The 26552-nt window shown below is 45.9% G+C and overlaps 1 protein-coding gene across 7 annotated transcripts in view; it reads right to left on the reverse strand.

The window, feature by feature from the left end:
- LOC115385941 (NACHT, LRR and PYD domains-containing protein 12-like) overlaps positions 1–26552 on the reverse strand; it is a 199453-nt gene that overhangs the window by 149313 nt on the left and 23588 nt on the right. Inside the window, exons 10-15 of one of the 7 annotated variants that reach the window (XM_030088048.1) lie at positions 26323–26496; positions 25105–25287; positions 21263–21445; positions 19501–19674; positions 17037–17210; positions 16537–16747 (exon numbers count right to left, since the gene is read on the reverse strand). The exons of 1 other annotated variant lie outside the window; for it this stretch is intronic. In XM_030088048.1, the coding sequence (XP_029943908.1) occupies positions 16720–16747; positions 17037–17210; positions 19501–19674; positions 21263–21445; positions 25105–25287; positions 26323–26496 (916 nt within the window). In that variant the 3' untranslated portion in view covers positions 16537–16719. Of the gene's footprint in view, positions 1–12092; positions 12210–12499; positions 12558–13477; positions 13688–16536; positions 16748–17036; positions 17211–19500; positions 19675–21262; positions 21446–25104; positions 25288–26322; positions 26497–26552 lie in introns of those variants that run through there. 5 more of the 7 variants (XM_030088052.1, XM_030088051.1, XM_030088050.1 and 2 more) reach the window with 5 other exon arrangements.

The raw sequence follows: 26552 nt of genomic DNA on the forward strand, positions 1-26552 counted from the left end.
TCCAGGGGGTAGAGAGATGACACCCCACCACACCTGTCAGGGACCTCCCCAGCTGTCAGTAGAAGCCAATCCCAGTCCTCTAGCTACTTCCTGGGCAGAGTTAGAGCAGATTCCAGATTTGGTCATTGGTTGACCTAATCTGGAATCCCCTTCCAGAATGTGACATCGATTTTTAAAAAGTGCAGGTAGACACTTGAAACTACAACCATTGCACTGCTGAGGCCCTAAGCTTTCATTTGATGCCAATCTCAGCCCTCTAGCTCCTTCCTGAGAGGAGTTATCATTGCTTGACCGAATCTGGAATCCCCTTCCAGATTGCGTTTTTGACCCTTAAGATTGCAGGTAGACACGTGAAACCACCACCATTGCACTGCTGAGGCCCTCAGCTATCATCTGAAGTCCAGCCCAGTCCTCTAGCTCCTGCCTGGGCGGAGTTATCATTGCTTGACCGAATCTGGAATCTGGAATCTGGAATCTGGAATCCCAATCTGGAATCTGGAATCCACTTCCAGATTGGGTCTTTGAAGCTCAAAGTGTTTGGATCAGCCCAAAAACACCCAAAACAGACAGTCACCGCCCCGAGAGACACGTGTGCGGGGTCGTTGCCAGTCCCCGAGGGGTCCCAAATTTCATGGTGGAAATTGACCCAACTGACCCTCAGGACACCCAAGGCTCATCCCCACCGATCCAACCACATAGACTATGGGCTGATTCATGAGGTCAAATTTTTATCCAGGGGGTAGAGAGATGACACCCCACCACACCTGTCAGGGACCTCCCCAGCTGTCAGTAGAAGCCAATCCTAGCCCTCTAGCTACTTCCTGAGCAGAGTTAGAGCAGATTCCAGATTTGGTCATTGGTTGACCAAATCTGGAATCCCCTTCCAGAATAAGTCCTTGACCCTTAAATGTGGAGTTAAACACTTGAAACCACCACCATTGCACTGCTGAGGCTCTCAGCTATCATCTGAAGTCAATCCCAGCCCTCTAGCTCCTTCCCGGGCAAAGTTATAGCTGATTCCAGATTTGGTCATTGGTTGACGAAATCTGGAATTGCCTTCCAGAATGTGACATCGTTTTTTAAAAAGTTGCATTTAGACACTTGAAACCACCACCATTGCATTGCTGAGGTCCTAAGCTTTAATTTGACACCAATCTTACCACTGTAGCTCCTTCCTGAGCTGAGTTATAGCTGATTCCAGAAGCGGTCATTGGTTGACCGAATCTGGAATCCTTAGCCATGTTAGCTCCACATGCTAGGATGAGCCCAAAAACACCCAAAACAGACAGTCAGCAGCCCAAGAAATACGTGTATGGGGTTGTTGCCGGTCCCCGAGAGGTCCGAAATTTCACGGTGGAAATTGACCGAACCGACCCTCAGGACACCCAAGGCTCATCGCGTATCAACACATATCCAACTCCCATAACCCTAACCCTAATGTTGATGGAATTAGGGTTAGATTACCGTTGACCGCTAGGGTTACGAGGTTCCCAGAGGGCTGAAAATGCTCCTCATCAGCCTCCCAATCCATCCATATAGACTATGCGCTGATTCGTGAGGTCAAATTTTTACGCTAGGGTTACAGATATGAAACATCAACAGACCTGTCAGGGACCCCCCGGGGAGACGCATATCAAATTTGCATAACCCTAACCCTAATCGTTTGCGAACTAGGGCTCGATGACCTTTGACCCCGAGGGTCAAGTTGGTCCCAGAGGGCTGAAACTTCACACAGCGGAAGGCCTGGCCCCCCCGATCAACCTCCCCGAGTTTGGTGCCAATCGGGCAAAGCGTTAATTTTCACCCCCTATGACAGGCTACAGATCCTCTAGGGTTACTATGCCATCAGCCTCCCAATCCTCTCTGAAATGAGATTTCGCTGAAAAAATTGAAAAAACACGATTTGAAGGAGATCCAAAGGTCTGATCGGGATGCCATTCCACACAGGTGTCGGGGACCCCCCTGGGCCTCACCTGTCAAAGCCACACCCTCCTAGCCCCTCCCCTTCCTGAGTTATTCAATTAAACGCGCTCTGGAGGTTAAAGGTCACTGGGCGGGGCTAGGAGGGCAGCAGAGGGATGAGGTCCCACAGACAGGTCAGGGACCCCCCAGGGCATCAGCTGTTAAAGCCACACCCTCCTAGCCCCTCCCCTTCCAGAGTTATTCAACTCCAAAGTCGTTAGCGGCGGCTAATGCTAAACGCGTTAACCACGCGGCTTGTGCACGCGCTGGAGGGATATCCTTTTACACACCCATCAGGGACCCTCCCGGGAGTCATGCATCCAAATCCCATCCTCCTAACCCTAATCGTTTAGGAGTTATTAAAGCTCAAAGTTAGGGTTAGCAGCTAACGGCTAATTTAAGCTCCTTCTCAATTTGCGCAGTAATTCTACGCGGTGGGCGGGGCTGCCCCATATCAAAGGGTGCCTAAGGTCACCACGCACCCTGTGTGCGAGTTTGAGCCGGCTAGCTATCACCGTTTGGGAGCTATTAACGAAAATAGCTAAATTAGCTCGTTTTTTAGCCGCAAACGTTAGCATTTGCCTATTTAACATACTTCTACATGTCCCGGGAGGCTGAAAATTTTACCACAGGTGCAGAAGGGGACCCCGAGGCAACCCTGAAAGTCTCAGCCCTCCAGCTATTACCGTTGATTTTTAAAAAATAAAAACGTGAAAATGCGAAATGCAGAAAGTAGCTTTTTTCGGGTATTTCCGTTTCAGCTACAACCACCGCAGCCGGCACACATCAGCGGGGTGTAGAGACGGTCATTTTGATGCCACTTTGAGCTCGTTTGCTCCAGTATTTCAAAAATGGCGCACAAAATATGTTCGGTTAAGGCGTTTTTGAAAACGAGTGCCTTCAGCTCTCCCGAAAGACTTCCGGGTGGCCTAGAGGGCTGAAATCGCACAGATTGGATGTGCTGCCAGCCCCGATGCATGACCCCGAATTTGAGCTCCCTGGCTCAAGGCCTTATGGGAAAGGTCACCCCGTTGACCTTTGACCGATAGGGTCAGGAAGGTCGCTCAGGGCTGAAACTTCTCACAATGGATACCCTGGCTCCCCTGATGCAGGTTCCCGAGTTTCGTGCCGATCGGTCAAAGCGTTGAGGGATTTTGCTATGATTCATGCTTTATTTCGGGCCTTCTGCAGGGCAAGTGAAAACGGATGGATTTTTTTGGAAAAAAGTATTCTAGAGAGCTGAAACTTCACAGGGTGGATGCCCTGGAAGCCCCGATGCAGGATCTAGCGTTTCTTTGTCTCTAGCTCAATGCGTTGTTTTCACCCTCTGAGTTTCACCCTTAGAGTGATGAGGGGATCCCTGACCTCACATGAGGTATGTGTGCGGGGGTCCTGCCGGTCCCCGAGGGTCCCAAATTTCATGGTGGAAATTGACCCAACCGACCCTCAGGACACCCAAGGCTCATCCCCACGGATCCAACCATATAGATTATGTGCTGATTCATGAGGTCAAATTTTTCTGCTAGGGTTACAGAAATGACACCACAACACACCTGTCAGGCACCCCCCAGTGAGACACATATCCAACTTTCATAACCCTAGCCCTAATGGTCTGCGATCTAGGGTTAGATGACCTTTGACCCCTAGGGTCAAGATGGTCCCAGAGGGCTGAAAATCCACACAGCGGCTCTCCCAGCACCCCCGATGAAGCTCCCCGAGTTTCGTGCCAATCGGGCAAAGCGTTAATTTTCACCCCCTATGACAGACTACAGATCCTCTAGGGTTACTATGCCATCAGCCTCCCAATCCTCTCTGAAATGAGATTTCGCTGAAAAAAGTGAAAAAACATGATTTGAAGGAGATCCAAAGGTCCGATCGGGATGCCATCGCACACAAGTGTCGGGGACCCCACTGGAAGTCAACTGTTCAAGCCACACCCTCCTAGCCCCTCCCCTTCCGGAGTTATTCAATTAAACGCGCTCCTGAGGTAAAAGGTCATTGGGCGGGGCTAGGAGGGCAGCAGAGGGATGAGGTCCTACATACAGGTCAGGGACCCCCCAGGGAGTCAGCTGTTAAAGCCACACCCTCCTAGCCCCTCCCCTTCCAGAGTTATTCAACTCCGAAGTCGTTAGCGGCGGCTAATGCTAAATGCAACAACCACGCGGCTTCCTTATGCGCTGGAGGGATCCCCTTCCACACATCCATCAGGGACCCCCCCAGGAGTCATGCCTCCAACCCCCATCCTCCTAACCCTAATCGTTTAAGAGTTATTCAAGCTGGAAGTTAGGGTTAGCAGCTAACGGCTAATTTCTGCTCCCGCCCACTTTGTGCAGTAATTCCACGCGGTGGGCGGGGCTGCCCCATATCGATGGGTGCCTAAGGTCACCACACACCTTGTGTGCGAGTTTGAGCCGGCTAGCTGTCATCGTTTGGGAGCTATTAATGTAAATAGCGAAATTAGCTCCTATTTTAGCCACAAAACGTTAGCATTTGCCTATTTCACATACTTCTACATGTCCCGGAGGGCTGAAAATTTTATCACAGGTGTGGGATGGGACCCCGAGGACACCCTGAAAGTCTCAGCCCCCTGGCTATCACCGTTGATTTTTAAAAAATAAAAACGTGAAACGGCGAAATACAGAAACGTGCTTTTTTCGGGTATTTCCGTTTCAGCTACAACCACCACTGTCGGCACACATCAGCGGGGTGTAGAGACGGTCATTTTGATGCCACTTTGAGCTCGTTTGCTCAAGTATTTCAAAAATGGCGCACAAAATATGTTCGGTTAAGGCGTTTTTGAAAACGAGTGCCTTCAGCTCTCCTGAAAGACTTCCGGGTGGCCTAGAGGGCTGAGATCGCACACCGTGGATGTGCTGCCAGCCCCGATGCATGACACCGAATCTCAGCTCCCTGGCTCAAGGCCTTATGGGAAAGGTCACCCCGTTGACCTTTGACCGATAGGGTCAGGAGGGTCGCACAGGGCTGAAACTTCTCACGGTGGATGTCCTGGCACCCCCGATGAACATACGTGAGCCTCGTGTCGATCGGTCAACGTTTAAATTTTGACCCCTGGGAGAGCTTGCAAATCCCCCAGACTCAGTGGGGCATCAGCCTCCCAATCCAACCATGTAGATTATACGCTGATTCATGAGGTCAAATTTTTCTGCTAGGGTTAGAGAAATGACACCACAACACACCTGTCAGGCACCCCCCAGGGAGACACATATCAATTTTTCATCACCGTAACCCTAATAGTCAGCAAACTAGGGTTAGATTACCTCTACCCCCTCGGGCTAGGCGGGTCATTATCCCAGCCCCCCTCCACACAAAGCTTAAAAAATAAGTACAAGTTCCAAACGCGAAAAATTCATAGCACTGAGTGGCCGAGTGGTCTAATGCTATGGCTTGCAACCAGTAGGTTGTGGGATCAAACCCCACGGGGGACATGCTTATTGTGGTGCATCTTGAGCAGTGGAGACTTAGTGTTACTGAGGCAAAGTGTTTTATTAAACTAACTTAGCCTAACCTTTCAGATTCCAGAATCTGACATTGGATGACTAAATCTGGAATCCCCTTCCAGAATGTGACATCGTTTTTTAAAAAGTGCAGGTACACACCTGAAAGGAACACCATTACACTCTTAAGGCCCTAAGCTGTCATTGGAAGCCAATAAAAACCCTGACTGGAGTTAGGGTCAAGGCTTAGGGCTTAGGGTTGCAAATAGGGTTGACCAAAAACCCCTTACCATTTAAGTTAGACACTTGAAACCACTACCATTGTACTGCCAAGGCCCTAAGCTTTCATTTGATGCCAATCCCACACTTCTAGGGCCTTCCTGGACAAAGTTAGAGATTGTCACCAGAATGAAGCAAGCTGGCATTGCATTCCAGAAAGAGACATTGAAACCCAAAGTGTTTGGATCAGCCCAAAAACACCCAAAAACACCCAAAACCGACAGCCACCTTTCATAACCCTAGCCCTAAGTGACAGGAAACTAGGGTTAAATGACCTCTGACCCCTAGGGTTAGGAGGGTCATTATTCCAACCCCCCTCCACACAAAGCTTAAAAAATAAGTACAAGTTCCAAACGCGAAAAATTCATGGCACTGAGTGGCTGAGTGGTCTTATGCTATGGCTTTCAACCCAACTTTTGTGGGATCAAATCCCACAGGGAACATGCTTATTGTGGTGAACGTCAAAGTTTTTCTTTAGGGGTCAGAGAGATGTCATCACAACATACCTGCTTTTTTGAGTATAGGGTTACAGTTAGGGTGTAGGGTTACCGAGTTAGGGTTACACATAGGGTTGACCATATAACCCTTAACATTGAAGTTAGACACTTGAAACTACCACCATTACACTCACAGGACGCTCAGCTTTCATTTGAAGCCAGTCCCACGCCTCTTGCTCCTTCCTGAGAGGAGTTATAGCAGATTCCAGAATGTGTCATTTGATGTCTAAATCTGGAATCCCCTTCCAGAAAATGACATCGATTTTTAAAAAGTGCAGGTAGACACTTGAAACTACAACCATTGCACTGCTCAGGTCCTAAGCTTTCATTTGATGCTAATCCCAGCCCTCTAGCTCCTTCCTGAGAGGAGTTATAGCAGATTCCAGAATGTGTCATTTGATGTCTAAATCTGGAATCCCCTTCCAGAAAATGACATCGATTTTTAAAAAGTGACTTGAGACATGACACTGCAACCATTGCACTGCTGAGGTCCTAAGCTTTCATTTGATGCTAATCCCAGCCCTCTAGCTCCTTCCTGAGAGGAGTTAGGGTTGAGAATTCCAGAATCGGTCATTGGATGACACATTCTGGAATCCCCTTCCAGAAAATGACATCGATTTTTAAAAAGTGCAGGTAGACACTTGAAACTACAACCACTGCATTGCTGAGGCCCTAAGCTTTCATTTGATGCCAATCTCAGCCTTCTAGCTCCTTCCTGACAGGAGTTATCATTGCTTGACCGAATCTTACCGAGACCACAACAGACCTGTCAGGGACCCCCGAGGGAGACACATATCAAACTTTCATAACCCTAGCCCTCATTGTTTGGGATTGTTAGGGTTACAGTTAGGGAGTAGGGTTACCGAGTTAGGGTTACACATAGGGCTGACCATAAAACCCTTAACATTCAAGTGAGACACTTGAAACTACCACCATTACACTCGGAGGGCCCTCAGCTTTCATTTGAAGCCAGTCCCACGCCTCTAGCTCCTTCCTGAGAGGAGTTATAGCAGATTCCAGAATCGGTCATTTGATGTCTAAATCTGGAATCCCCTTCCAGAAAATGACATCGATTTTTAAAAAGTGACTTGAGACTTGACACTGCAACCATTACACTGCTGAGGTCCTAAGCTTTCATTTGATGCTAATCCCAGCCCTCTAGCTCCTTCCTGAGAGGAGTTAGGGTTGATAATTCCAGAATCGGTCATTTGATGTCTAAATCTGGAATCCCCTTCCAGAAAATGACATCGATTTTTAAAAAGTGCAGGTAGACACTTGAAACTGTAACCATTGCATTGCTGAGGCCCTAAGCTTTCATTTGATGCCAATCTCAGCCTTCAAGCTCCTTCCTGACAGGAGTTATCATTGCTTGACCGAATCTTACCGAGACCACAACAGACCTGTCAGGGACCCCCGAGGGAGACACATATCAAACTTTCATAACCCTAGCCCTCATTGTTTGGGATTGTTAGGGTTACAGTTAGGGAGTAGGGTTACCGTGTTAGGGTTACACATAGGGTTGACCATAAAACCCTTAACATTCAAGTTAGACACTTGAAACTACCACCATTACACTGCTGAGGTCCTAAGCTTTCATTTGAAGCCAGTCCCACGCCTCTAGCTCCTTCCTGAGAGGAGTTATAGCAGATTCCAGAATCGGTCATTTGATGTCTAAATCTGGAATCCCCTTCCAGAAAATGACATCGATTTTTAAAAAGTGACTTGAGACTTGACACTGCAACCATTACACTGCTGAGGTCCTAAGCTTTCATTTGATGCTAATCCCAGCCCTCTAGCTCCTTCCTGAGAGGAGTTATAGCAGATTCCAGAATCGGTCATTTGATGTCTAAATCTGGAATCCCCTTCCAGAAAATGACATTGATTTTTAAGAAGTGACTTGAGACTTGACACTGCAACCATTGCACTGCTGAGGTCCTAAGCTTTCACTTGATTCTAATCCCAGCCCTCTAGCTCCTTCCTGAGAGGAGTTATAGCAGAGGATTCCAGAATCGGTCATTGGATGACACATTCTGGAATCCCCTTCCAGAAAGTGTCATTGAAACTTAAACGTGGAGTTAGACACTTGAAAGTACCACCGTTACACTCGCAAGGCCCTCAGCTTTCATTTGAAGCCAAGCCCACACTTCTACCTCCTTCCTGAGAGGAGTTACAGAGGATTCCAGAATTGGTCATTGAATGACGAAATCTGGAATCCCCTTCCAGATTGCGTTTCTGAAGCTCAGGGTGTTTGGATCAGCCCAAAAACACCCAAAACAGACAGTCACTGCCCCAAGAGACACGTGTGCGGGGTCGTTGCCAGTCCCCGAAGGGTTCCAAATTTCATGGTGGAAATTGACCGAACCAACCCTCAGGACACCCAAGGCTCATCCCCATGGGTCCAACCATATACATTATGGGGTGATTCATGAGGTCAAATTTTTCTGCTAGGGTTACAGAGACGACACCACAACCCACCTGTCAGGCACCCCCCAGTGAGACACATATCCAACTTTCATAACCCTAGCCCTCATTGTTTGGGATTGTTAGGGTTACAGTTAGGGAGTAGGGTTACCGAGTTAGGGTTACACATAGGGTTGACCATAAAACCCTTAACATTGAAGTTACACACTTGAAATTACCACCATTACACTCGGAGGGCCCTCAGCTTTCATTTGAAGCCAGTCCCACGCATCTAGCTCCTTCCTGAGAGGAGTTATAGCAGATTCCAGAATCGGTCATTTGATGTCTAAATCTGGAATCCCCTTCCAGAAAATGACATCGATTTTTAAGAAGTGACTTGAGACTTGACACTGCAACCATTACACTGCTGAGGTCCTAAGCTTTCATTTGATGCTAATCCCAGCCATCTAGCTCCTTCCTGAGAGGAGTTATCATTGCTTGACCGAATCTGGAATCCCAATCTGGAATCTGGAATCTGGAATCTGGAATCTGGAATCCCAATCTGGAATCTGGAATCTGGAATCTGGAATCTGGAATCCCAATCTGGAATCTGGAATCTGGAATCTGGAATCTGGAATCCCCTTCCAGATTGCATCTTTGAAGCTCAAAGTGTTTGGATCAGCCCAAAAACACCCAAAACAGACAGTCACCACCCCAACAGTTGTGTGTTTGGGGTTGTTGCCACTCCCCAAGGGGTCGCAAAATTCATGGTGGAAATTGACCCAACTGACCCTCAGGACACATAAGGCTCATCCCCCTGTATCCCACCATACAGTCTATGGGCTGATTCATGAGGTGAAATTTTTATGCAGGTTTACAGAGATGACATCATACCACACCTGTCAGGGACCCCCCCAGCTTTCATTTGAAGTAAATCCCACACCTCTAGCTCTTTCCTGAGCTCAGTTACAGCACCTTCCAGAATCGGTCAAGGCTTGACCAATCTGGAATCCCTATTCAAAATCTACAGTGTTGTAGTTGGACACTTGAAACCACTTCCATTGCACTGCTGAGGCCCTCAGCTTTCATTTGAAGTCATTGCCAGAGCTCTCGGTCCTTCCTGAGCGGAGTTGGAGCTCGTTTTCAGAATGTTCAGTTCCGGAAACGGAATCTTCAGTTCCGGAAACGGAATCTTCAGTTCTGGAAACGGAATCTTCAGTTCTGGAATCTTTGGTAGAAAGGTCCTAGGCACTCAGAAACGGTGGCCAAGGGAGCCCGAGTCCCCTAACAGCAGTTTAAACCAACTCCCAGCTCTCTAGCATGTTCCTACGGCTCACAGTGGTAGATTGAACCAATTGTGGAACTATATTCCAGAAAACGACAGACAAATTGCTCCCCCTAGTGGTAAAATGGTGGTACTGCAACAAAAAAAAATAGGTGCTAGAGAGTCAAAAGACACATCACCGGACTGTAAAAAATCCCCCGAATTCACCTAGACGTCCTGTTTTTGTCTAGGACCCATGGTTAGGGAAATAAATGCCACATACACTTTCCGGGTATAAAATGGCAATGCCAGATATGTTGTAGAGCTCGCCGAGGCGATTCCAACGGTCCTACTCCCGTCGCTCAGAGACCCTCAGAACAAGACATGGAATCCCCTAATTAGGGTAAGGGTCAGGGTTAGGGGCTAGACATGAATGGGAGTCAATGGACGGTCCCCACGAGGATAGAAATACGAGACTGAGCGTGTGTGTGTGTGTGTGTGTGTGTGTGTGTGTGTGTGTTCTTGAACATATCCAAAAGTAAGGACCAAAATTCACTTTTCACCAACAGAGTGAGGACATCTTTGCAAAGTGAGGACATTTTTGCCAGTTCTCACTTTTCAAAAGGCCTTTTTTGACCTTTTTGAGGGTTAAGACTTGGTTTTTGATTTAGGGTTACAATTGGGTTTAGGTTAGGTTTAGGGCATCGGTTAGGGTTAGGCATTTATTTTTGATGGCGAGGGTTAGGGTAAGGGGCGAGGAAGTGCATTATGTCAATGAGTGTCCTCACAACGATATAAGTACAAACGTGTGTGTGTGTGTGTGTGTGTGTGTGTGTGTGTGTACTTATTGCGAAGACCAGAATGAGTTTTAAACCTGAGAATATTTTAGTAAAGTCAGGACATTTTTTCAATCCTCACTTTTCGACCGACCTTCTTGAGGGTGAAGATTTGATTTTTGGATTAGGGTTAGAATTAAGTTTAGGTTAGGTTTAGGGTGTGGGTGAGGGCTTGGCATTTATTTTTGATGGTTAAGGTTAGTGTAAGGGGCTCAGAAATGCATTCTGTCAATGGATGTCCTCACAACTACAGGAATGTTTTATAGAATCCCACATTCGTGTGTGTGTGTCAAGAGGGCAGTGTTTTTTTTTTATTTTTAATCTTATTGTGTTATTTATCTGTAAAGCACTTCGTGCTACACTGTATGTGAAAAGTGCTTTCCAAATAAAATTTGACTTCAAGCTGGTGAGCTCCTTGACAGCTCAAGAAACCACCAGGTGAAGCAAGGTGTTCAGTCATAGAGTATTTGTGCACGATTGTGTTTAGAAAGAGGCCGACATCTCCATGCTGTCCTTCATATTTCAACAACAGAGATACAGGTATGTTTAGTCACATTTTACAGGTTTTTACAGTTTTTGTTCTTTTGTATGATTTATTGGCATATAAATTCAACCATTTTTATACCATCCATCCATCTTCCACCGCTTATCCGGGGCCGGGTCGCGGGGGCAGCAGTCTCAGCAGAGATGCCCAGTCTTCCCCATCCCCAGACACTTCCTCCAGCTCTTCCATTTTTATACTTCTGTATTTATTTTTAATTTTGTAAGTTTTGCTCTTCCATACATGAACACCAGGCTATGATTATGAAATGTTATGCAATTCAGTTTCTTAATGTGTGTGTTTTTGTTTGTTTTTTTTTTGTTTGTTTTTTTGTTGGGGGGGGGGTGTTTGTTTTAGACTCCAGAGTGGATCGTTTTTTTGAATCACCAATTTTTTGAATCATTCTTTTTTGTTCAAGACTGGATAGTAGAGATCAGAATAAAAACATTTTTATCTTTGATTGGGCAAAGTTTCATTTTACGGCCTCTCTGGTCCTGTTGTGTACACAGAAGAAACCCCTAATCCGGGCAGCTATTCAGTTGGCTGGACAAATATTGACCCGAGGCCGCATCAAGTTTCAATCAAGTTTCACATCAAGTTTTACACATCAAGTTTCCCCTTTCTCAGACACTTTCACTCAGGAAATGTTTGTTAAATGCATCTGGTGGTGTGGTCAGTCGACTTTAACAGTTCTCCCAATTTTAGATTGAAGATCAGAGAATCTCCTTTCTGACTGCATTAAAATCTGTCATCACACCTTAAATGATTTCAAAAGTGTAATGATCACATTTTTCTTTTTGTCAAAACACAACCAATACACACTGGAACTGATGAAATAAAAAGGAAACAGTTTCTTACTTTGTGTCTGAAGGTCCACGTTCATCACTGAAGTACGGTGGATTCTCTTTGGACCAATCACTCTTCAGAGACAAGCTGCTGGATTCTGAAGATTCTTTGTTGCTGAGCTGCTGACATCTACACACACATCCACACACACACACACACACACACACACACACACACACACACACACACACACAAGATTAATGAATTTCATCATAAACTCAGTTGTAAAGAGTCAAAGGTCAAAGGTCAGACCCACACAGCCTATGACTTTCAGACATGGTCAAAATGTTGTGTTGGATCATTGGTTGTGAACGCTCACTACAGCAGACTAAAACACCAAGTGCTGCATCTTTTCTTCTGTTCTGGTGTTTCAGTGGATTCTGGACGTGGACTCTGCAGGAGCAGCTGACGTCTCTTACCTGTCCACAGACTCTGGTCTGTCCTCCTCTTCATCCACACCAGACATGTTCAGTCAGGCTGAAAGAGAAAAGCAGCAACAAGGATCAGGAAAAAAACAGTTCAACACACACACACACACACACACACACACACACACACGCTCAGTCTTGTATTTCTATCCTTGTGGGGACCGTCCATTGACTCCCATTCATGTCTAACTCCTCACCCTGACCCCGATCCTAACCCTAACCCAAACCACAACAATGCCTCACCCTAAGGAAATGTTTTTGCACTTTCACTTTTTTTAGTAAAACAACATGGTCAAGAAAACACTGTTTCTCCTCATTAGGACCGGAAACATGTCCCCACAAGGCACATCGTGCCAGGTTTTCCTATGCAGTATGGTGCAGCGCAGTGCCTGTATGCTGTGTCAGGAGCCGTGAATGGGGTGCTGGATGCCTCCCCCCCCCAACCCTGGGCCCGGGACAACAGACCCGTTTGTCCCTCTCTGTCGGCGGGTCTGGAAGAAAATAAACTTTGTTGTACTTTTAAACATATTACGGCTGTTTTTTCCTCACCTTTTGTCTCCCACCTAATTTCTCCTCTACAGTTCTCTAATTACATGACAGTAATTTGAAGTGTTTATCTCAGTACTGGGTGGGGTTCATGCAGGCAGGAAGAAGCCCAAGATTAAGAAGCAAAAAACTTTGAAAATATTTACAGATATAACAAAATCAATCCCAAACACTGAATAAAAAAAGAACAAAACCACTTTCAATTATTATTAGAATTTCAGTTTTTTACTTTCACTTTCATCATGAGTCACTATTTCTCCGTTAGAAAATATAAAGCACAAACATGGAAATTCAGAGCAAATATTCAACATAAAGCATGGAATTAATCCTATCTGAGGAGTTTTTGGACTGAAGTGACTCTAATTTTGTTGGTCAAACAAACTCTGGTGACGCAGAAAGTTGCTGAGGCTCATTAAAACTCACTTTTTCCTCACGAACAGTCAGGATGGAGCAGAGATCCCTGGAGACACAGACGGAGTTTCATCCGGATATCTGGAGTTAGAATCGTGGTTTTATCGCAAAAATATCAGTAAAAAGACTTGTAACAGTAAAAGAGCAATACACTGGTCCCCTGCGGAAGACCACCGGGAGGTTGTTTATCTTAAGACACAGTTCTCCAGCAGCTCCACAAACACAGCGGGTTGCCAGGTCTGACTCTAAATCAGCCCACAATTCAAAATACACACAATCAAACGATGTTTAATGTCCAGTAGTGCTGCTCCAAACGCAGTGAACAATAATGTTAAAAACACCATGATTATTCAGTGAGCCATCATTTAACCCTTTGTAGTGCCTTCAGCAAGAGTTTGGATGTGAAACTGACCAAAGTTTAAATGAATTTCAAACTTATACGTTTAAAACAATCTTTAAAAAGGCTAAAATTCTTGCCTCATGTCTTTGTAAAGCCTTTACAGTCTTGTTGTCTAACCCAAATCACTGGACTGTATTAATGTCATGCAAAAAATGTGTTTCCATCAGAAATTTGACGCCTTCTTTGCTTTTAACAGTTATTCTGTAATTCTTACGTTTTTTTTTTTTATTTAACAGGACTTAAAAAAAGCTTGAAGTGTGAAGATCATTTGTACCATATGATCAAAAACAACCCCTGACCTTGAGAAGACAGCGCTCATAGACACTGAAAATTATTTGACAGAAGCACAAAAATTTCTCTTTATGTACAAAACACAACATGGATATAAGTTCCAGTAAAGTTTATTTCAAGAAGCAGTGACTGTCAACATGAATACCGTCACTAAAAAACACAATAGCAAGAAAAACCTTCTCACTCATTCAAGTAAGTCTCCACATGACTTCCAACAGATCAACACAGTGGTCACAGGTCCAGCTGCAGGCCAGATGTGACGCCTGTCTGTAGTGCCTGCTCCATGTTGTGACCTGAGTCTTTATTGACGTTTTTATTGTGTTACGAAGCAGAAAGATTTGTGTGTGGTTTATAAAGGACACAAATACAAATAATATCAAGACAGTATGCTGACAGAAAAAGACATAATAAAATGCTAATTTTATGATGTATGAATTTAAATGAAATAATTAAATAAACATTGAAAATATCTGACCAGAAGTTTGTCAAATTAGTCAAATCCACATTAAATCAACAGCATTGCGGTCATGCAAAGTGTTACCGTATTGGCCCGAATATAAGATGAGTCCGATTATAACACGACCCCTATTTTTCAAAGATCATTTTGTGAAAAAAAAAATGCTGAAGACAGTAAGGTCACTCATAAAACAACTTTTTATTATACAATTATTATAAACTCAAAAACTCACAACTGAGATAACATTTGATGTATGAAAGTATGAGAGTGAATGGTTGGTGGTGGTCAGAGGGGCCGATGGCGCAGATTGGCAGCCTCGCTTCCGTCAGTCTGCCCCTGGTGGCTACAGCAGTAGCTTACCACCACCCAGTATGGAGAGAATGAATAATGCAATGCAATGTAAAGCGTCTTTGAGTGTCCTGAAAAGCGCTATATAAAAACAATGCATTATTATTATTATTATTTCACGAGATATAAATGAAAAAATATATATTCTTTCTCAAAATAAGAAACAATAAGCAACAAACAAGAAGCCTCAAGGGGTCAAAACTGCAAAAATGATGTAAATAACTTTCCAGTGCCTTTAGCTGAATCAGGCTCTGGTGGTGGACATTCCGTCTTTCCGTCTTTCAGAGACGTATTCTCTCACCCTTCTATCAGTCTCTCTGAAGCGTCGCTCTTGGGACCACGGAAAGCTTTTCTCATAGCGTTAGCATCTGAAGGCGTTTTTTTTCTGTGCTCTCCAATATCGGACGAGGCACTCTGCTGCACCAGATCTCCTGGCGGCTTGGCAGTTGTTTGATGACTCTGCTGCGTTGATCACCATCAGTTTAAAGTTGGTATCATAACTTCGCCTCCGTTGTTTGCTCAGTTGTCCAGATGATCATTTTTCATCAGATCATTTGATCTCATTTCATTGCTCCACTCGCTCTCTGCTCAGTGATGCTTTGGCTCCATCTAGCGGCGCGGATGCGTATTGACCATCTACCGTAATGATGCATTCACACCGGACGCGTCGCAAGCGTCGTGAGCGGCGCTTTTCTACGCAAAGTCTATGGTGGACGAGCGTCGTGGAGCGGCGGGCGGCGGGGCGGCGCATCAGGAGCGTCATGAGCGTCGCTTTTCCAGCGTTTCAAGCGTCGACGCCCACGACGCTCGTCCCCGGCGTCAAGAGCGTCGTGAGCGTCGCTTTTTGAGAGTTGGGAAAACTGAACTTTCGACGCGCTGCCGCTGAGCATCAACCAATCAGAGACGATCCCTCCGGTGCTACGTCACTGCGAGTGATCCGAGCACCGATGCGGGCCGGCCAGTGTTGCTAACTTGACGACTTTCTCGCTAAATCTGGCGACTTTCCAAAGCCTCTTGGCGACGTTTTTTTGTCAAAAGCAACTAGCGACAAATCTAGCAACCTTCTCTGGTGCTCTGGAGACGTGACAGGACGTCTCGTTGCTGTCGTCAATGAGCAGCGGGTGCTGCGTGAGCCCCTCCCCCGTCCCAAAGCGCTCAGAAGCGGTCAGTCTCAGCAGCGCTCCCCGCTGCAGTCAGATCAGAGAGGAGCAGAGCAGCCAATAGCGACTTTTCCGACGACGACGCGGTCTAGCTTTATTTAACAAATAAAGCCAAGCCGCTCTCCTGATGCGATCCGCCATTGCTGGAAACAGAAATCAGCCTCCAGCGCGCCAATTAACTGACGTGCATCAAGAGCGTTGCGAGCGTCGCGAGCTTTGTGACCACCCGGTGTCAAGCGTCGTGTTTAAAGCGTCACAAGCGTCAGCTTCGAGGCGTCCCAAGCGTCGACGACGCCCGCGACGCGTTCGGTGTGAACGTAGCATAAGTCCGCGATTATAACACGACCCCACTTTTGAGGATACGATCTCTGGAAAAAAACATCGTCTTATATTCGGGCCAATACGGTACTTCTAGCTTATTCTAAACAATTTAATATAAACAAAATTATCCAAACCCATCAATTATTTTTTTTCCTTTTTTTTTTTTTTTAGCGACCCAAAGTCTCAACAATGATTCTGAGTCACATCCAGAGTGTTTCTGGTTCGATGCTGGACTCTCACAGCTCTTCACTCTGCAGATCTTCTGCTGGTTTCTCTGCTAGATGAAACTCTGGTAGTCCCTCCACCTGCAGAGAGATGAGAGGAGATGATCAGAGTCTCTGTGAAGCAGTGAGGACTTCAGTCCTGTTCAGAGCAGCAGTCATGAAGGACCACCACCGTCAGACCAAAACAACAAGCCTGTGGCTCCTCTGATTGGCTGACTGTGTGTCCTCTGCTGTCCAATGCTGAAGCTGCTCAGCGTTCTCCTCTCACAGCCTCACTGAGAGTCAAACACTGGATCTTTGTTCTCACACTGACTGTGTTTAGTCCAAACCTGCTGAAAGCAGCATGGACTCACTCCAACCATCTACTGACCTCAGAGTCTGCAGGCTGCAGTCTGGACTCTGCTGGAGATCAACCAGCTGCTGCACATCTGGAACCTGCAGCTGGTTGTAACTCAGGTCGAGCTCCTTCAGATGGGAGGGGTTGGACTTCAGAGCTGAGACCAGAGAAGAACAGCTGATCTCTGACAAACTGCAGTTCTCCAACCTGAAGAAAGAGAGAGAGCAGCAGAATCAATGAGGAACCAATCAGATGTGTTGATGGATGTTACGACCAGGGCTCTTAAAGGAGGAAGGAAGTAACATAAACCCAGATGTTGAAGGTAAACAGAGGTGTTTAATAAGTAAAAAAGGGTTACAGAAACTAAGGGACACCAAAAGCCGAACTCAACAAAATGAGGGGAAACAAAACTACTACAAAAGGTGATCCCTACTGACAAACAAAGCAAACGCTAACTAAACGGCCACACAACTGCACAGGCAGTTCAACAAACTCAAGGCCGAACACAGAGATCAGTTTTCGACAGCCGAGCCAGACGAACAAGGAGAGACGGGTCACTGATCAGACACGGCCTCTCCCAGACTGATCCTCCCGCGAAGCTTTTGAGGATGAGGCTCCTCCCATGGCCATCCGTGATTGGAGGCCACCGTATCCTCCCTGATGGTCTGGTGCCTCAGCCAATTATTCAATTATCACCTCCATTCCTGGAGGTGAAGCAGAGGGAGAGAAACAGCCACACCTGCATGTACACACACACAACACAATACGGCAGCAGCCGTAACAATGGAGAAATGAGCAGCTCCACATTACTGAGTCCTGATCAATGAGCTGCTCTGTTGTTGTGGATCTTCATCACACACATCATCCACATGTCAGCACAACATTCACACACCTCCTCATGTCCAGACACTTCAGTAGCATGAAGTATTTTAGTAAAAATTTAAAGTGCTGCAAAAGTAAAAACAAATGTGTCCCTGAGGAAGAGCACAAGAAAAATGAACCACAAACCATCACGATAGCTTAAATATCAAGGAAAGTACAGCAGGTTAGATTCAAAATGTGACACTGTTTTACCCTGAAATCAAGAATAAGTTGTGACCGACAGCAGGATTTTTAAAAACATTTCTTAGGGACATGGGACAGTCTGAAAAGGACCAGACTGGGGACAGGGGACACGGAAGACAATATACTGCCAGGGGAAGGACAGGATCCTGATATGAAGATTTTATTCACACAAACCAAGATAGGATTTTCCATTCAGTGAGTAATCCTGCTTCACATATTGCAGACCATAGAGTTCCAATGCTGACAAACGAAATCCTTTCAAACTTTGCACAGCGATTAAATATTATCTAAATGTAAGTATACTAGGTGGATGAAAGACTGATGTTCTCTCTGTTGGCAAAATTGGGAGGGATTTTGATGACCGAAACTTTCAAGGAGGTAGAACATCAAAAAAACATTCTCGGAGAAAAAAAATTCCAAAAAGAGTCAAGCAATCAATTTCTTCTGCTGATGGAGAATTGAAGGGATTCCCAGAATTCCAATTCTGTGCCCACTGAGAAGTGATTTTTCATGAGAGACACTTTTTGGAAAGAAACTCTTGTATTAATCTCAAGGTTAGTAGAACATGCTGTCGCTCTAAATGCAAAATTGTGTATTTTTCATGTTCTCCATGAACAGTTCCAACTACATGGAAGGAAAAGGAAGCTGTTGAACATCTGCCTGTTGCAGACAAAACGTATCATCTCTCTCAGATGGAAGGACATACATGGACGAACCCTCAATTAATGGATTAAAGACATGACTTGTTATCTTGCCAAGGAAAATTGACCTACCTGGCTAAAGGAAAAATTGAGGACTTCTATCGGATTTGGACACCCTTTTTACAATTTATAACGGACTTATCTGTACAGAGAATTATGTTATAACTGATTTACAAATAAAGAATATGACACTGTTGGCTGTTTTTTCCCCCCCTTTTTTCTTGGTGTGTGGGTGAAGGGGTTACGGACTTCTTTGCAGATTGTATAATACGATGTTCTGTTTGTCCAGTGGCCACAAATATGGATTCGGAGTCTATTTTTATTGTGTCACATCCAGACAGAGGGGCTTATCAAATACAATGGAGCAATTTGGCTTGTGACAGGCACAGTCAGAGAGAGTATCAGGGTCAGACACACAGCTGAAAGTACAGCTGCAGGTACTGTGTGTTTTTGTGACTGCAAACATATTGCTGTTTTTTGTTGTTGAATGTGAAAGGAGCAATGGAAGAGCTCAAACCAGACTAAAGACTCCTGTAAATTTGTAAGTACTTTCTTATGTTCTGTTTTTCAACCTTACAAGTATTTTTGTCACTTGTACTTTTGGAGTGGTGGTGAAATACATGCATTTAAATGGTCAACATCAACTATGCCATATATATGTGATGTTTCCCAGATGGACCCTGTCACACTGACAAACATGTCTACTTCAATTACAGTAACAGTCAACCGACCTCAGAGACTGCAGACGACAGAGTGGACTCTCCAGAAAACCACACAGCTGCTCAACTGCTGAATCTTGCAGCTGGTTCCCACTCAGGTCCAGATGTTCCAGGAGGGAGGGGTTGGACTTCAGAGCTGAGATAACAGAAGAACAGCTGATCTCTGACAACCTGCAGTCCTTCAACCTGAATGAAAAGAGAAAGAAGTGAGATTAGAGGACAAAGTTTGATGTTGAATTCAATGAGAGCTGAAGAAGGTTCACACTTGAAGAGTTTAGAAATGTAAAGTCCAAACAGCTGAAGTCAACAGTTGGAGAAGCGCTCCTTTCAGATACACCTCAGATCTCCAGCTCAAACAGCAGCTATACACCAAGGACTTCTCTCTTTTTCATGGACACACATGAACTGAGTTCAACAACAAACACCACAAAACAAAGCAGAGTTTACTCTGACTGGACAACTCTTCCAGTCAGGAAACCATCAGAGCCCATATAGTGAATCTATGACAACCCGCTGATGCATGCTGTACATACAGACATTGTCATGCCCACTCCTCTGTTACGAGGGAGTGGGTCTGCCTTGCTGCTCTCTCTCTCTCTCTCTCTCTCTCTCTCTCTCCCCTCTCCTGTCGGTGAGCAGGTTGTGTGGGCGGCTCATCAGTGTATTGGCGTCACCTGTCCGGGGAGTGGCCTCATCTGTTACACCTGTGATGCTGCCTACTTAGGCTGGCTGCAGTCCACTCTCCGATGAGGGAGCGTTGTTCCACCTCAGTCAGTTTTTCTGTCTGTGAGTTTTCCAAGCCTGGGTTGGACGCTGTGCCTTGACCTCGTACCTTCTCGGTTGCAGCCTGGACCGCCTCGTTTTACCCCCTCGCCTGCCACCTGCTCACCAGGCCTCCAGAACCTCAGACCCGTCCACACCTGCCGGTGGCACAGCCGCCGACTCAGACTCGGGCCTTGGACCAGGCCAAGTCAATAAACCCTTTAAACTCAGTCCACTGGTGTCAGTTTGCCTATCTGCGTCTGAGCCTCTGTTTCACCTGCCGTAACAGACATGGGGCACTCCCTTCAGTGATTGCGCCCTGGGTGCTTGCCAACATTGTCCATTACAAAAACCGCCCCTGCTGTTACTGATATTAATTGGGGCTACACACACAGGGTTCAGCATGTATTCATACCACCAAGAACATTTTGTGTTTGCTGTGTATAAGAACTGTCAACATACTTAGCAGATGACACATTCTATTTCTTTGTCTTTACTGTTATGTTTACTGGTGAACTAATCTAAAAGTAATCCGGTAACTTGTACTGGATTATATTTTTAAAGTAACCCTCCCAAACCTGGTTACTACATATATGTACTTTTGAACACCAAACAGAAGCAGAGCCCAGTGGAGGACATGTCAACAGCCAAGGCTACTTGACATATAGCAAACAAGTCAAGAGTTTGTCGGGTTTGTGACAGTTTGGAGCTCCAGCTGGGAGATCAGTGGCAGCCTGATCCAGGAGAGATCAGCTTGATTTAATAGCCGAAGGTCAACATGAAGCATGTCAGAGATTCACAGTCAATGATCCACTGCAGCACCTTTTTTTTCTAGCAAGCTCTGAAATGTGGAGCTGCACACGGCTCTGCCACAGTCACAGGACTAAAGACTAGAGAAGAAGGCTTGGTTTCTCATGGAGATCCTCAGTGGGGATCAGTCTCAGATCAACCTGATGTCTGCACTCTGTGTCAACACAACTTTACTGAAACAAACTCAAATATGGAGTCTGACCTCAGAGTCTGCAGACCACAGAGTGGACACTCCAGAAAACCACACAGCTGCTCAACTCCGGTATCCCGCAGATGGTTCGTACTCAGGTCCAGATGCTTCAGGTATTTCAGGAGGGAGGGGTTGGACTTCAGAGTGGAGACCACAGAAGAACAGCTGGCCACTGACAACCTGCAGCCCTCCAAGCTAAATAAAAAGAGAAAAAGTGAGATTAGAGGACAAAGTGTGATGCTGAAGTCATTGAGAGAAAGAAGGTTTATAATGGAGTTTGAAGATGTAAAGTTGAAACAGATGAAGCCAGCAGGAGGAGAAGAGCTCTTTTCACGGACGCATTTCAGATCTACAGCTAACACAGCGGCTACCAAGAAAATGTTTTTTTCTTGAACACACATGAGTTGAGTTTAACAGCAAAGACCAGGATGCAAATAAAAGTTTACACTGACTACACCACTCTTGATTCAACCGACTTTGTTTCTTGATGAGACCTAATGGAATAAATTCCTAACACACACACACACACACACACACACACACACACACACACACACACACACACAAACACACACTTTTTGGATATATTTTTGTGGAAGTACAAAAGCTTTTTTATTTTTGATATTGTTTTGAACAATCTCTTCTACACAGAACTTCAAATCCTTCCATGATCTTGTCCTTTAGGTCATGACCCAGACCTCATGACCACTGTAGACTGACAGGTGAATCAATAACTTCACCTTTCAGTTCAGGTCCCTCTTGAGCACAATGGAGCAATACCACGACCGCATCACTGCAAATGCTGAATGGAGCCGCCTGTCAGTCTCACACTCCATCCTCCCCCCACTCGTGAACAAGACCCCTTTATGAGTGAACTCCTCCACTTGGTGCAGGCTCTCTCCACCTGGAGCAGGCAGACCACCTTCGTCTGGTCAAGGACGATGGCCTTGGATTTGGAGGTGCTCATCCTCATCCCCATAACTTCACACTTGGCTGCAAACCACCCCAGTGCATGCTGTAGGTCCAGGTTTGATGAAGCCAACAGGACAACATCATCTGCAGAGATGAAATCGTGTGGTCCCTGAACCAGACCTCTTCCAGCCCCTGGGTGGACCTGTAAGTTATGCCCATAAATATTATGAACAGAACTGGTGACCAAGGGCAGCTCTGCCGGATTCCAACATGCACCGGGACCAGAGCTAACATATTGCCGTCAATGCGGACCAGACTCCGACTCCAGTCATACAGAGACCGGAAGGCTCCTGGCAAAGGGCTCCAGACTCAACAATCCCAAAGCACCACTGACAATATACCATGAGAGACACGGTCAAATGCCTTCTCCAAATCTACAAAACACATGTGAACTGGTTGGGCGAACTCCCACAAACCCTCCGGCACCCGATGGAAAGTGTGGAGCTGGCCCAGTATTTCAAAACCAGGACAAAAAACATATTGTTCCTCTTGGATCTGTGGTTCAACTATTGGTTGAATCCTCCTCTCCAGTATCCTGGAATAGATTTTCCCAGGAAGGCTAAGGAGTGTGATTCCCCCTATAGTTGGAGCACACCCTCCGGTCCCACTTTTTAAAACAGGGAACCACCACCCCGGTCTGATAATCCAGAGGCACTGTCCCTGACAGCCATGAGATGTTACAGAGACGTATCAACCAAGACAGCTCCTGCATATCCAGAGACTTAAGATACTCAGGGCGAATCTCGTCCACCCCCGATGCCTTGCCACAGAGGAGCTTACCAACCTCCTTGGTGACTTCAGCTTGGGTGATGGATGAATCCATCTCTGAGACCTCAGCCTCTGCTTCCTTCACAGAAGACGTGACGACGGGATTGAGGAGATCCTAGAAGCATTCCGTCCACCATCCGATAACATCCCCAGCTGAGGTCAGCAGCTCCCCACCTCCACTGTAGACAGTGTTAGTGGAGACCTTCTTTCCCCTCCTGAGACCGGTTGGCAGAATTTCTTCAACGATGACCGGTAGTCCTCCTCCATGGCCTACCCAAACTCCTCCCAGCCCCTAGTTTTTGCCTCCACAAGCACTCGGACTGCAGTTTGCTTGGCCTGCCGGTACCTGTCAGCTGCTTCTTCAACTTGACGGCAGCCCTCACTTCCGGTGTCCACCACTGGGTTTGGGGGCTGTCGTCACAGCAGGCAATGGAAACATTGCGACCACAGCTCTGAGCAGCAGTTTCGACAACGGAGGTGGAGAACATGGTCCACTCGGACTCAATGTCCCCAGCCTCCCTCTGGATCTGGGAGAAGCTCTCCAGGAGGTGGGAGTTGAAAACCGTGCTGACAGAGGGTTCCACCAGACATTACCAACTAATCCTCATGACACATTTGGGTCTGCCAAGTCTGTTCAGTTTCCTCCTCCGTCAGCGAATCCAACTCACCACCAGGTGGTGATCGGTCGACAGCTCTGCTCCTCTCTTCACACGAGTGTCCAAGACATGCGGTCAGAGGTCGGATAACACAACAAAGTCGATCATCAATCTCCAACCTAGGGTGTCCTGGTGCCACATGCACTTATGAACACCCCTGTGCCCGAAAGTGGTGTTCGTTATGGACAAGCTGTGGCACAGAAGTCCAACAACAGAAAACCTCTTGGAGACAAATCAAGAAGGTCATGTGCCTCAATCACTCCCCACCAGGTCTCACTGTGGCTTCCCAAGTGGACGTTGAAGTCTTTCAGTAGAACAATGAAGTCCACAGTTGGAGCACTGTCGAGCATCGCTTCCAGGGACTCTAAGAAGACTGGGTATATGCTACACTGTTGTTTGGCCCATACGCCCAGACAACAGTGAGGCATTTATATCCGACCCAAAGGCACAGGGACCTGACCCTCTAGTTCGGTGGGGCGAACTCCAACACATGACATCTGACCTGTGGAGCTATAAGCAAACTCACACCAGGCTGCCGCCTCTTACCATAGGTAATGCCAAAGGAGTGGAGAGCCCAGCCTCTCTTGAGAGGTTGGGTTCCAAAGGCCAGGCTGTGTGCGGAGGTGAGCGCAATAATATCTTGTCGGTACTTCTCAACCTCCCACACAAGTTCAGGCTCCTTCCCGCCAACGAGGTGACATTCCAGGTACCAACTTCTGTTGGAAATATGAATTTATTCATGCGTTATGATTTTATGATAATGTGATTCTAGAATGTTGACATTTTATTGTGCAAAAGGAGTGACAGATGCACCAGAGTCAAATTCATTGTTTCCTGTGCAAATTTCAAAAATAAAAGAGGCTATGATTCAAAGTTTAAATGTTAATCATATTTAGATGAGACTGATCAGACTGACCGTTGTTGTCAGATCATTCTTCTAAAGAAGGCTGAAGCCCTGAGGAACTGAAAGAAGAACTGTGGTTATTCTACTCAGTTACTGGATCGTTGTTTTTTTGGGCAGCTGAATTGATGTGAACACCAAACAGAGGCAGAGCCCAGTGGAGAACATATCAACAGCCAATATAACTTGACATAAAGACAAGTCAAGAGTTTGTCGGGTTTGTGACAGTTTGGAGCTCCAGCTGGAAGATCAGTGACAGCTTGATCCAAGAGAGATCAGCTTGATTTAAAAGCTGAAGGTCAACATGGAGTGTGTCAGAGGTTCACAGTCAATGATCCACTGCAGCACCTTTCTTCTTCTAGCAAGTTTTGAAATAAGGAGCTGCACACGGCTCTGCCACAGTCACAGGACTAAAGCACAGAGAAGAAGTCTCAGTTTCTCCTGGAGATCCTCAGTGTGGATCACTTTCAGATCAGTCTGATGTCTGATGTCTGATGTCTGCCCTTTAGTGTCAACACAACTTTCACTGAAACACAAACTCAGACATGGAGTCTGACCTCAGAGTCTGCAGACCACAGAGTGGACTCTCCAGAAAACCACACAGCTGCTCAACTGCTGAATCCTGCAGAGGGTTCCTACTCAGGTCCAGATGTTTCAGATGTTTCTGGAGGGAGGGGTTGGACTTCAGAGCTGAGGCCACAGATGAACAGCTGATCTTTGACAAATTGCAGTCTTTCAATCTGAATGAAGAGAGAAAGAAGTGAGATTAGATGACAAAGTTTAATGTTGAAATCATTGAGAGCTGAAGGAGTTTCAGACTAAAGAGTTTAGAAATGTAAAGCCCACACAGCTGAAACGACGGGAGAAGAAGAGCTCTTTTAAGACATATCTCAGATCTCCAGCTGACACAGCAACTACACACAAACCAAACTTCTTTTCTTTTTCATGGACACACATGAGGTGAGTTTCACAAAAAACACCAGTAAACAGAGCAAAGTTTACTCTGACTGTAAAACTCTTGCTTTAACCTGTTCTATTAGCTAATGAGACCTGATGGAATGAATTCATTACACACACACACACACACACACACACACACACACACACACACACACACACACACAAACACACACACACACACACACACGCACACACCAAGTACATTTTGTTTATATTAATGTAGAGCAATAAAAAAAATAATATCTAATTCAACCTATTTTATACAGAGCTCCAAATCATTTTACTTCTGTTGGCTGAATTTTTTTCCATTCATTCTTCTAAAGAAGGGTGAAGCCCCGAGGAACTGAAAGAAGAACTACGGTTATTCCTCTCAGTCACTGGATCTTTGTTCTTTTGGAGAGCTGAACTGATGTGAACACCAAACAAGCAGAGGCCAGTGGAGGACATGCCAACAACCAAGGCTACTTGACATAAAGCTAACAAGTCAAAAGTCGGAGAAAGTTTGGAGCTCCAGCTGGGAGATCAGTGACAGCTTGATCCAGGAGACATCAGCTGGCTTTGAAAGCTGAAGGTCAACATGGAGCATGTCAGAGGTTCAGAGTCAATGATCCACTGCAGCACCTTTCTTTTTCTAGCAAGCTTTGAAATGTGGAGCTGCACACGGCTCTGCCACAGTCACAGGACTAAAGCACAGAGAAGAAGTCTCAGTTTCTCATGGAGATCCTCAGTGTGGATCGCTCTCAGATCAGCCTAATGTCTGCCCTTTAGTGTCAACACAACTTTCACTGAAACCAAACTCAAACATGGAGTCTGACCTCAGAGTCTGCAGACTGCAGAGTGGACTCTCCAGAAAACCACACAGCTGCTCAACTGCTGAATCCTGCAGCTGGTTCCTACTCAGGTCCAGATGTTTCAGGAGGGAGGGGTTGGACTTCAGAGCTGAGGCTACAGAAGAACAGTTGATCTCCAGCAACCTGCAGTTAAATAACCTGAATAAAGAGAGAAAGAAGTGAGATTAGATGACGAAGATGAAGTTTAATGCTGA

This window comes from Salarias fasciatus, chromosome 3, assembly GCF_902148845.1.
Source record: "Salarias fasciatus chromosome 3, fSalaFa1.1, whole genome shotgun sequence".
In the NCBI taxonomy this organism is placed as follows: domain Eukaryota; kingdom Metazoa; phylum Chordata; class Actinopteri; order Blenniiformes; family Blenniidae; genus Salarias; species Salarias fasciatus.